This window comes from Strix aluco, chromosome 1 (assembly GCF_031877795.1).
Source record: "Strix aluco isolate bStrAlu1 chromosome 1, bStrAlu1.hap1, whole genome shotgun sequence".
Taxonomy (NCBI): Eukaryota; Metazoa; Chordata; class Aves; order Strigiformes; family Strigidae; genus Strix; species Strix aluco.
In genome coordinates, this window is record NC_133931.1 from 46,730,746 (window position 1) to 46,743,508 (window position 12,763).

General features: G+C 38.8%; 1 protein-coding gene across 16 annotated transcripts in view; it reads right to left on the bottom strand.

Annotated features, from left to right (window-relative positions):
- The window catches only part of DTNA (dystrobrevin alpha), a 189,826-nt gene that overhangs the window by 28,973 nt on the left and 148,090 nt on the right, over positions 1–12,763 (bottom strand). For 8 of the 16 annotated variants that reach the window (XM_074819847.1, XM_074819830.1, XM_074819964.1 and 5 more), the window contains 3 exons: positions 9,748–9,825; positions 9,035–9,127; positions 1,983–2,070 (listed from right to left, as the gene is read on the bottom strand). In XM_074819847.1, the coding sequence (XP_074675948.1) occupies positions 1,983–2,070; positions 9,035–9,127; positions 9,748–9,825 (259 nt within the window). Of the gene's footprint in view, positions 1–329; positions 448–1,982; positions 2,071–9,034; positions 9,128–9,747; positions 9,826–12,763 lie in introns of those variants that run through there. The other 8 variants (XM_074819946.1, XM_074819926.1, XM_074819936.1 and 5 more) reach the window with 3 other exon arrangements.

Genomic DNA, 12,763 nt, shown 5'->3' on the forward strand with positions numbered 1-12,763 from the left:
ACACTGAAGCAAAAACCTGTGTCTCTCTCCAAAAAGAAGGGGATGTGTCTCCAGTGCAGTGATGCTTTGTTTTCTTGGAAGTACAGTTTTACTTTTAGTTTGAAAGCTGTACTGAGCTTTTAGTCTGGCTGTGAGGCCCATTTGGCCACGTTTTCCTATACACTCTGATGATACTTCAGAAAAACTCTTTCCCCAGTCCTTCTGGTACAGCAGAACCCTTTTTTCCCCAATAAAATGAAGTGGGAATTAAACTATTTCTTACCAAACTAGGCAGTGCTCACTACAGCTTCATTGGACTATGCTCTTTTTTCATGTTCATCAGCAATAACCAAATATTGTTTTCCTTGTTCACACTCCTGTATTTCAGTATTGTATCAATGACAACGCAGAGCAAGACATTTAAAGTTTCACAGCTATCAAAGATATCCATTTATTTCTAACTCCAACCTGAAAGAATCAAACATTAAAAAATACTCTGCTGAGTTACTGCTGTGATCTGAGTGTTTCTCACCATAAAAGCCCTGTGAAATGTAACTCTGGAGCCCAATTTTATGTGATGCCAGGCACCTCCTCCTCCAGGAGGTGGACCCTCAAAAAGGATGAAGATACATCTCGGTGCTAACCTTTGTCAGCACTGTCTGTGGGGAAAGGACAGTACATTAAGCTTGTAACCATTTATGATTTTTTCTGCTACCAGTACATTTTCCCATTAACGCTCCAACCATAGGGAAGCAGAGCAGTGCATAAAGAAGAAGAACTGATACACGCCGGTGGATGTCACAACTGATTCAGGGGGAACCGGGATCTTTATCCTGGATGCCCAGTGTTATTAATCTTACAAAACAGAATGATCATCAGCAAAGCTTTAAAAATTTCCACTGTATTCCTAATGTGGTGCCACTCTTGTGCTCGGAGAGGTTTCTGTATACAGAACCTTCTGTCTCTTGTTCAAAGAACACATATGGATGGCAATGAGAAATTCAGTATTTTCCTTCAAAACAGCTCTATTTAAAAGTTGAATGTTTCCTAAGTTTCCCCCCGTATCACGGACACGTGCTATAAACAACTGATTTCTATCAGTTTCTACCCAGAGACATTACTAATGGGAAATCTTGTTCCCATAAAGAATTACCATCCTTCAGAAACAGGACCACCACCTACAGGTTGCCTTACATTTGAAACACTGGGTGTCACGCCTCTGGAAGGGATTGATTTGGACTGGGCTGGCAGACCAGGAGCACCCTCTCTGCCCCTGCAGCTGCAGGTAGTGTGAAATCTTCCATGACAGATGGTTTTCACTTAACCATCATTTATGGTCCCTTGTTCTATCAAATGTGCTGAGATGGAAAAAAAGTAACTAGGCTGACCTTATTTGTGCCATTTAAGATTTTATATACTTCGATTAGGTTCCCGCTTCATTCTGTCTTATTCCTGAATATAGTTAGTGAGGTTTTAGCCTGTCATCACCTTCTATCTTGGGATACATAGAGCAGAATAATCATTGCTCTGAAATGAAAATGGGAGCTGGGGCTAATGCAAGGGGTCATTACAGTCATCCTGCTGAAGATCATTCTTTAAAATCCTCAGCACTTAGGGCCCCAGTAGCCGTGATATTTGAACTAGAGAGTAAAATGGATTCACCACCCCATTTTTCCACTGCAGTAAATCATTAACCTTTAACCAAAGCTAGTCCAGACAATATTTTCTAGTCATTCCTGAGTTCAAGATGTCAAGATTCCTTTTGCTGTAATTGTTTAAATACCATTGCATTAGTATATAGATTATATGCATTAGTATGTGTACTCTTCAGTTTAAATGGACTGCATAAAAGTGTTATTACTAAAGCATAACAGTGTCTGACGAAAAGGATAGGGAAAAATAATCCATTAATCATTAAGACTGTCAGATGTAATTTCCCTGATCTTGCCAAGCCCCTGGAACACAACAGAAGGAAAGTACCTTCCTTTAATTAAAACACTTACTGATGAAGAAGTTTCTGCTGCCAGCCTTGCTGCATACCTGGCGATCAGCTTATGTTCTTCATCCAGGCGACTTGCACTGTCAAGCACGCTGCTCAGGGTTGGAGGGGAAGGAGGGAAGACACGTTAATACATGAGAAAAATGACCATTGCTCTGTCACACTGTCCACTCACGCCCCCTCACTGCAGAATTTAGAAGCAAATTGTTGCCAAACTAACAACGGCAGATGTTAACTGAGCAAAGGGGAGAAGTGGAAGGGTAATTTCCCTGGAATGATCAGCTCTAGGGGTCAGGCAGCACCTTCCCTTAGGGGGAAAACAGCAGCAGTCTGCAGACGCCTGGCCAAGGCCATGCAAGATGCAACTCATAGACTACTCTGTCCAAAGAGGGGTGAGAGGTGGTTAGGACCACCAGTCAGCATCTGTTTTTACTTCTCAGCGTAGTCATATCACCTAGAAGAGTGATTATTTTTTGGACAGTGGATTAGCAGGAACCTCTGTGTTTTTGAAAAAAACTTTAGAAGCTTTGTCAGATTTGCAACAGAAAACAATAACCTAGGACAGTTTTGCAGGCCAGTTACCAAAGGCCTCATGGACCACAGTCTGGAACCACTGATCTAGGAATTTATAATCAGACTTTCTCTTTCATTCTTGTTTTCTTGATATTTGGGAGTAAGATTTCAGAGAATCATATAATGGTGATCAGAGTTAGAACTAAACAGCAAATACGCTGAATTCCTTTAAAATATTGCAACTTACTTATGTAGCACCACTGATCCCAGACTTGGACTCACTTTAACTTAGAGGCAACTCCTGCTGCTAGGATGCAGCACCAACTATGAAAAGTTTTGGTCACATGTGCAGAATCTCCATGAAAATTACTCAGAAAGTATATGAACTAAACAGCAAATATGCTGAATTCCTTTAAAATACTGCATCTTATAACTTTTTTTTTTTCCCCTAAGAATATCAAAGGCAAGTATTTCTCTCAGGTTGATCCCTTACCAGCTGTCCTTATTTTAAATGGAGGCTATTATTTAGTTAGATGAGTGGGAAACAGGTAATATAGTGAGAACCTTCACTATTTCTAAACATTTAGAAGTTTGCAGAGAATCACCAAACTAATAAGAACACTAATAAACTGACAAAAAATCAAATCTGAAGAGGACATACTTGACCCTGGATAATCCCAGGTTTTAGAATCCTATATTGCATTACTTTTAGTATATAACAAGAGAAAAAAAATGAAGCCCCTTAGAAGAGGTGAGAAGAATGCTTTGCTGTGCGGAATACAAGACAGCCTGCAGACTACCCCAGACAGTGGTAAGTCTGACCTCTTTTCTTATCCCTTGGCAACTGTCTGGTGTTTTGGCTGAAGGGAGACAAGCACACACCTCCCCACCCATGGGCTCTTCAGGGCATGCAACTGGTTGCTGGCAAATGAGCTTCATGTTTCAAAAAAGAGTGCAAAATAAGGCTTATTTTGGGCATGGGAATCTTATTCTGATTTTTTCCAGAAATCATACGTTGAACTTGAAAAGCCTTCCAGATGAAAATTACACTTGTGCAAAAGGTTCCATTTTTGAAGAATCTGCGTCCTTAAAAGGAAAAGGAAATATTTCTCAAAAATTTCTCAGTGAGTTCATATCCCCAAATACTCAGGGAACTACAGTGTGCATCTTTTGGTTGACTTGATTAAGTCCACTGCGATTTAGAAGTCATGTGTGAAAGACGAGGAGTGGTTGATATTCATTGATCATGAAACTAAAGCTGGGAGTCATGTGACTTTGTTATGGCTTGCTGAGGTAAGGGAAAAGAGGCAAACATCATCTTTTTCTCATTCTGACAATAACCTGTGAGACCACAAACATGAAGTTTAGAAAAACAGTAAAGCTGTGAAAAGTCAGACACAAGGTGTTCTGTGTAAGCTAAGCTTGTGCTGCAGACTACACATAAGACTTCTGGTGGTAGAAGAACACTGATTTTTTGGTTTTGATTGTGTTCAATTTATTTTGTTATATACATAGCTTAATTCTATGTTACTCAGATTCTTGTGGGATAACTGATTTACTTTCTGAAAAGAGCTAAAGGTATTTTGCTAAATTTATACAGTTCTGCTTCTTACATACTCATGCTTACTGGCCTGATAAGTCATCCAGAGAAAGGGACAAGCAACACTTGCAGACACAAAAAATTAAGCAAACCAGGTAATAAGAGTTCCTTTCATGACAGTGTAATTAATTTTTAATTTTTCCATAACGACTAGAACATCACATCCTAACAGATGGCTGTGAAAACAGAAAGCATTCAGTATCAATTCTCTTTTTTATAGAGATGTGCAACCACATTATCCACCCTGGAAAAATAATGGATTATGGTTCCACTTGTTGGTATAACACAATCTGCAACACAGTTCTGAGATGTGAGTTAACCCCTGAGACAATGATTTTATACTGAACGAACCAAGCCACCGCAGCTTTTTGATTCTTACTTGCTATTTAATGTCTTTGATATATATTTATGTGTAGGTGGATGCCATAAAATAGATGTAGCTGCGCATCAAATTTGGTCTATGAATGCCACAAATCACTGGCCCCAAAGCTTTGTAAATTAAATTTCAATGTCTGAGATAAATTTAGTTCTGGAATGTACCCATACTACATGATCATTAAACAGAGAGGTAGGCATAGTAGCATTAGCCTCAACTGACAAGACTTTTATGTCTCAGAGTTCTGATTTGCCATAATTCACTTCTGTTTTACTTCAGCAACTTCATGGACAATGATACAGTGAAATACACACAAGCTTTAAAATATTAGGGATATGTGTGCGGAATTTGGGACCCTCAAGAGAATGATTCAGGCATCCTTTTGAAAGAAACTGAACATTCTGCATACAAATATCCTGCTGCTGATCCTTCTTTTCTAAAAATGTTAAACAACACTTTTTAACACTGCTTCTCCATTAGTGATATAAAGACTTTATAATTATTATATGCTATTTACAATAGCAATAATTGGTCTGGCAGAATTATCATCATTCAGATGTAGAGTGAATATCCAAAATTATCGCCTGTACAACAGGACTTCTTTTTTAGGCTGTAGTTGATCTGTGTAATATTCTACGGTCTAAGGGAGACACATAAAAAAAAGGATCTCAAACCTGCAGGCAAAGGATGAAAAATATAATAGTCTGTGAACAAAGGAGAGACACTGGAGGATCTTTGCTATTTCTCAGGCTTTAGATGTGTCAAATCAGTCTGTTCTGCAGTAGGCACCCTGCCATAGGTGATATGGATGTCCTCTGATGGTCTTAAAATTGTGTCACCACTGGTTAGAAAAGTCTCAGAAATGTCAGTCTCTTATGAAATTTTGCAGTAGAAGTATCAGTGTGGTCTTCATGACATGCTCTTATTCTACAAAACTTAATAAATAATTTACTATGGAAAATACTGACAAATCAAAGGGTAGGTTTCTAAGACTCGGGGCTATAAGAGCAGTGTCCTAACAGCAACCCACCAAAAGTATTCTGAGGATTGTTTATCTGTGACACTTTCAAAATTGTCCTGGTTTTAGGGCACTTTAAACTGAGACACATCATCTGAGCCCTCTGCTATTGTTAATTTGCCATTTACTTTAGAATTACCAAGATTTTACCATCAAAATGTTAATGACACTCAGGTACATGGGTAAAATCATAAAAAATAACTCTGTTCAAGGGAGCCAAGTGTCTATACATTTCCTCTATAATCAGTGGGTCTCTGAATGCTTTTCCTCTTTCAAGGGAAGATTAGACCAGCCTTCCTAGCTAGTTAGTTGTGCACACCCTCTTAACAAACATTTTTAAAAATACCATAGAATAGCATGGCACTTTTATAGTACAGAAATATGACTCACCACAGGACCACACAGTATAACATAAAAAAATCAGAAAATAACTTTCTATGGAACAAAAATAACCTATTTATATTTTGTCTTATTTTCCTCTGCACCTGAAAAGACTGAAATATATGGAATTAATATTCAAAACTAGGTAAAGGCTCTAACTTATATGAACAAAAAGGAAAACTATCTGCAGTTAAAAGTTCTTTCTTAGAATCAGACACTAAAGATGAACTAAATTAAGTATCAGGTATTGGTTTTACGTGCTAAAACACTCTTTATCATTAAATTAACCAAAACATCTGACTAAAGGATACTTTTTCTACCCATACAGTTACTATAAATAATGAATTACGTTTTTCTCTTGTTTCTTAATTTGACCTGGAGTGCTGGATTCTAAAAAACTCTCAAGTAGCTTATTAGCCTGTGAGGGATGGAAAGGAAAACTTGTACTTCTAGGTGTGGTATCAAGTAACTGCAGATGAAAAATAAAGATAAGCAGTGCAAATTAATTAAATAAACCTCAAAATATAAATACTAGCTACACTTAAAACAGAAAAAAAGGTATACTGGGCTATATTGGACTGATCATTAGCTACTATAAATTAGTCTAACTCAGTATCTAAAAAACCCACTTGTTTTGAAATGCTACTATATAGCTCTTAAGATAATTTTATGTATTATGCTCACAAAATATTTATGTAGGTTTTTCTTGCAGATGAAGGTCCAGCTACAATCATTCCTCTTTTCATCTTTAGCTGCCAGTAGCACTTGAAAATATGTGATGGCATGTATGGGTATGTACACATGGTATTTAGCAGGTAGATACAACAGTTGAGCTGGCTAGCTGTGGACTCCCCTAAATCACAAGCTACCTGATTATGCTTAGCTTACATGCTCTACTCAGGTTACCAAATCTTGTTAAGCTGCAGGGTAAAATAACTTGAACTCAGAGTCATCCTAGCACAGTTGTGTGGGTTTTGAGCAAACTGCATCCAGCCACTTTGGGGTGTGGACAAAAGGAGTTCACACCTTTGCCTGAAGATGCCACCCCAGGCTATATATATGAGATGCAGCAGCTGAGCCTCCTGCAGAGGCCTCACCTACATCTGGCAACTGGCTTCACACGGGAGCTTCATGATGGCAACACTTTGTTCTTCTTGTCTTTACCAAAATACAACTATTCCATTTCTCTACTAGCAGTCTCACTGAAACAAAGCAGAAAATGGCAATGCAGCACGGTTTGATGCATGACTAAGACTGCTGTCCCTCTTGGTTATGTTTCTGTCAAAATCTAATTGGTATCTTATATAAATAACTGAGATTGTTTCTCATTGAGGATGCTGTGACTGCAGTGATTTAATGTCAGTAATCAGACATTATGTACTACGCTTTGCATCGGTTATTTAAACAATTTAGGCCATTATCACTCACACTCTATTCATCCCTCAAAAGCATTAAATTTGAAGGATGTTATGGCACATAATTTTTATGTGCATATTTGGATACAAATGTACTATGACTCGGTAAGGATGGCTCAAAACCTTGAAGGAATAGGTTAGAATATACTGGATAAAATTTAGAGGATAAAGATGATAAGGATGAGACTAAGCACTCGCAAGCGGATCAACTGGTGGTCCTCACTGAAGCTAAATGAATCACAGATGTGGCATCCAAAATGCCATGCCTGGCAAACCAGCCTAGCACCAAAAATTACTCCAAACCCATGTCCATTCTTTGCTCACTTCTTAAACAACTGTATCAATAAGTCACTCATGGTGGGCAGGGCCTCATTTCCTTCTCTCTATCAAACTAGACTGAGCGGTAGCATGCTCCTGTCCTCAATCACAGATCAGCAATGACTGGTCTACACATATGCCCCCAGCAACTTGTTTTCACAGTGTAAATATTACTCAGTAAGTCTGTTTTCTGGAAGTGATTCTCCAGGAAAGAAATTCCCCTTCAAAATGTTTTATTTTGAAGAAATGGTTTTCATTTTCCTCACTAAAAACTTGTTTGCCTTTTTCTTCCCTCACTGGCACATTCCAGTGGGCTACAGAGTAGAGAAGCAGATCCAGAACAATTAAGGGAGACTTTTTTTTCCACTGGGCATGGCAAATTACTCCCATTTTCAACTGGAGCTACTTACAGAAGTGAATTCTGTAAGACCGCAGAGAACCATTGCATCCACTCTCCCATGAAGCTGCTTGTTGCCTTCTACATGTAAGAATAAATGGGGAGCTTCTCCTAACCTGGGAAATATTCTGCAGTAGCAGTACAGGAAACCAAAAGGTTCATTATAAGCAAAAGAAACCTCATGAGCATAGTTTTGTTAGAAACACTGTACAGTCTTCTGTTCAGCGCAACATTTTCTAGGGCCATATACTACACTGCTCACCATCTCCTTGCTGGTACAGGGCTGCAAAGTCTACAGTTTTGTTGCGCTTGGAGAGGTGAGCCAACGTTTCCCCTCCCTGGGGCAGCCTGCTGCAGTGCCACCATCTACAAGTGCAGGTGGGTTTAGCAGACAAAGCTCCATATTCACTCCAGCAGAAGCAATGAACTATGTTCAAGATAACCATTTAAAAACCTGTCATACCTGAGTCTGAATGAGGTAAGGGCAAATTTATACACAAGATTCAAACAATGTAGAAATCAGGCAGATTTAAACACAATGCCTGACATATGTTAAAATTGAAATTAACTCCTTCCTTCACTAGGTTAATAAGAAAATTCCCATTATTACTATTATAATTATTTACATACTATTACAATTTCTTACTTGCAAGGTAAGGTGAAGCTACAAATTATATAACACCTCAAAAATTATTACCTTGAAAACCTGGACTTGTTAGTCATCATTGTATGAAAATTTCTGTACCTTCACCAAGTCCTGCGCTGATTAGAGCACGGCATCTGAAATCAACTTGTACAGCCATTCTTAACTAAGCAATTATTCGCAATACCTTGCTACTTAACATCACTAGAGGGAATAAGAGCAATTGCCACAATCCATCAACTCTGGGAGGACATAACCCATTTTCATATGCATTGCCTTTAGGTTAGTGCTCATAAAGAGCTGCTTCAGCTTGTAGCCAGGAGGAAACAGTGAGAGCATTTGGCCAACCAACGTCCCTTTCCTGGGTTCCCCAAAGGTGCCAAACCTGCACTAACCGTGCGGGGTTGCTCTGCAGCATGTTGACATACAACCCGATGAGTACATGTTCATCGGCCAGCCTGTCTGCAACATCAAGGCTGTACTGTAACCTGAAACAGGGTCGAGGGGAAAGAGGGTGCAGTCCGGACAGACAGAGGGAAATAAACAGAGAAAGCAGGAGCAAGTAAGATTGTGAAATGGGAATTTAGGAATGAATACTTAAGTGTTCTTAGGAAAAAAAAAAACAAACAAAACAAGTGCAGAAATTATTTTGTTATTATTGTAATTTATATGTTAAGTATTTCATGGCTTAGGATGGTAGAATCCCACTCGATTACATATCCAGTCTCAGATATCAGTGAGATGCCAGATTGGGCCAGAGACTGGAGCTGTACAGTTCCATGTATTTCAAAATACAGCAGATTGTGAGGTCAGCACTATTTACTATTTACTAAGTACTGCATATATACATTAAATATACAGATGTTACACACATGATTAACATACTGAAATCACAAGTTGGATTTGCTTGGAAGTGTCTGATCAAGACCTCACGCATTCAGGTGTACATAAAAATAAACATGCCCTACTAAGCTCACTGGGTTAATTGGTTATCACAATTTTCTCAGGAAAGATGTTTACAGAATATACTAAACGCAGGAGGAATAGAGGAAAAGGTTTTGGTTTAGCTGTGTTAGTGCAAGCTACAAACATACTCTCTTTAACTTACCCTTTGCCTTTCAAGAAAGCTGGAGCAGCCCTAGCCAGCAGTTTGCTCTGCTCTACTTCAGTATTCTTGGAAGGAGAGCTAGTTAATAAGACAGGAAAACTAAGAAGAGGGTAAACAGTGATGTCTGAAATTCATTACAGAACAGAGTTTGGAGAAACTCATTCAAGCACCCTGGACTGAATAAAAATAGCTACAGAAACTTTAATGAAATTTTAGAAAACTTCGGGACATGCAAAGTCAGGAATTAAGAGTTTTCCCTCCTGTTCTCCAAAAGCCTTCACTACAGATCCAGTGATGGAATACACCAGTTTAACTTCCAGAAGTACTATTCTGTTCATTTAAAAAAATATGTAGTTCATCAAACCCACTTTTTTTTTTCCTAATCACAGTATTTAATGGATTGCAGTAACTGCATCTTTCCCAATGCTTAAATACCTATGTTAATAAGATAACACTGGCTAAAAATGGAGAGATTGAAATGTTAGTTTTTCTTTCATGCTGCAGCATTTTTGGTTTAAAAAACAACAAAGCAAAACAAAAATATATTTTACTTTCTTCTTTTAAAAATTTATTCACCTTTATTTTTCGGTTTAGCCACTGATACTGTAAAGATCTTTGACTGAAAGATGGGTGCATGAGCATGCATGCACCTGCACATCCAGGGGTTTGTGTCTGTGTATATAGGCAGATGATGTTGCACAAATGTGATGCATGATGAATCTGAGCAGACGTGGCTCTAATGGATGGAAGATCAAAACCTTTACTATTAGGACAAAGAAGAAATTCAGTCAGATGAGGTGTGTGCCATTCCCCTCCTTTTGGGAGGTCAAGGTTGGCAGCAAGGTTCTGAAAAGACTGGTACCAAAGGGTTTCCTAAGAACCCAAGCCCTGTTGATTTATAATATATCTGGAAGACAGCTGAACGAAATGCTGTATTGCACAGCAAAAAAAAATGCTTGCTCCACATTTCTATGCCCATCAGCATGCTACTTCTGTGTGTTGTGCTTTCACTGAAGTAATATCCATGCAGATAAACGTGCTCCATGCCATCTAGAAGGATACGTTTTCCACCCATGTGTTCCTCCCAGTTACAGAAGGCAAATGCATTCAAGGGGTACAGGGTGTGTCAATTCAGGCAAAAATGCAGCTTTTGGCTCTTACAGTAAAGATAAGTAAGTTGCCACAATGGGACATCAAAGACCCCGGGGCTTTGCCTTCTTTGCAGTGTGATGCCCCCTCTACCAACCATAAGTTCTCCTCTACTATGCTCCAGAAGCAACATAGTTAGGGTGGAGGGACAGGCAAGCAAACGTTACTCACTGAACAATTGATACCATGTCTATCAATGGCCATATCCTTCTTCGTTGATTAAGGAAACTTGTATCTTCCAACTATGAGTTGGAACATAACTTCCATGAGTTACTTCTAAGCTTTTCTGATGTTTGGGTGTTTCCTCTGGACTCTGCCATGCTGGTTAGCATACTTGTCCGCATGCTGTTGCCCTGCACCTAGATGTGCAGACCTCCAGGCAGATGTCTCCTCCTCCAGGGAATGAGTTTTAATAGCTTTCCACATGATGTCCCAGGGTCAGATGCAATCTAACAATCATATTGCTGACTTCAATTAGTTTGTGGTTCACTGCAACTGCTAGGTCCTCTGTTAAAATATTTCTGTCCATCCAATTATGCTCCATCTTTTATTTGATTATTTGCTTCCTTGCTACAGCACTGTTCACTTGTAATTGCTGAGTTTCCTCTAACTGATTTCAGATCATTTGGACATCAATTGCTATCATTGCAACTGAGCTCATTTTTTAATTTAGAAACTGCTCTCCAAGCACTCCTTCCCATAACTATTTCAACCTTTGTACCATCTACAAATTGCATGCACTCACTCTATTGCTCCCACTAGGTCATTACAAGAAATAGTGTGTAGTGTCTGACTTAAGATAGCCTTCAAGAATCCCACCTCATATGTCCTCATCCTAGAATGACAGCAAACTTCTGAAAATGTAATTACTGATTTTCAAGGTTGCTCTTATACTACTTCCCCTAGTCCATACTTCCTTTGAGTACTTCTGTGTCATCTGGGACTATATCAAAAGTCCTTTTAACTGTATCGTATCTGCTGCCTCTTTTTTACCCACTGGACCAGTTATCCTGTCAGTGAAATAAATTAGTTCGGTTTGACATAATTTGTTCTTGACAAATCCATGCTGGTTATTTCTCATGGTTTATTATCCTCCAGGTGCTTACTAGTTCTTTCATAATTTCAGTATCTTTGGATACCAAGGTTAGGCTGTCTCTTGTATAATCCCTTCGATCTTTGTCCCTGTTTCTGCTTTCAACCTTCCTTCATTTGGAAGAGCTCACATTCATTCTTCTTGCTCTTCCACATCTTCCTACATCTTCCACATAGTTACCAAAATACAGCTAATACTTCAGAGATTGTTTTGGCCACATTGAGTTTCTCTGAGTCCTACCAACTGCAACATATATTTTAAAGATATATTCCTGTTAAATTGGAACATTTTGTAAGATGTCAAAGAATGCTTCCCCATCCAAATTAAGAGACAAAACCTCTGACTCTGAGCAGATGTCTACAAAGATGTAAACCTAACAATATTGGTGTAAATGTTATACCCTCTTTAGCGGGTACTAAACAATAACATATAAAACTTTCCTTTAGCAGATAGAATATTGCCAATGAAATAAGGAGGATTTTTATCTTGTTCTGAAAACAACATATGAAGGCAACATGCAGTTCAAGTCTACCACACTCACAGAATCATGGAATCACATACTCATCTAGGTTGGAAAAGACCTTGAAGATCATCCAGTCCAACCATCAACCCAACATTAACAGTTCCCAACTACACCATATCCCTCAGCGCTAAGTCGGCCTGACTCTTAAACACCTCCAGGGATGGGGACTCCACCACCTCCCCAGGCAGCCCATTCCAACGCCTAACAACCCGTTATGTAAAAAAATGCTTCCTAATATCTAATCTAAACCT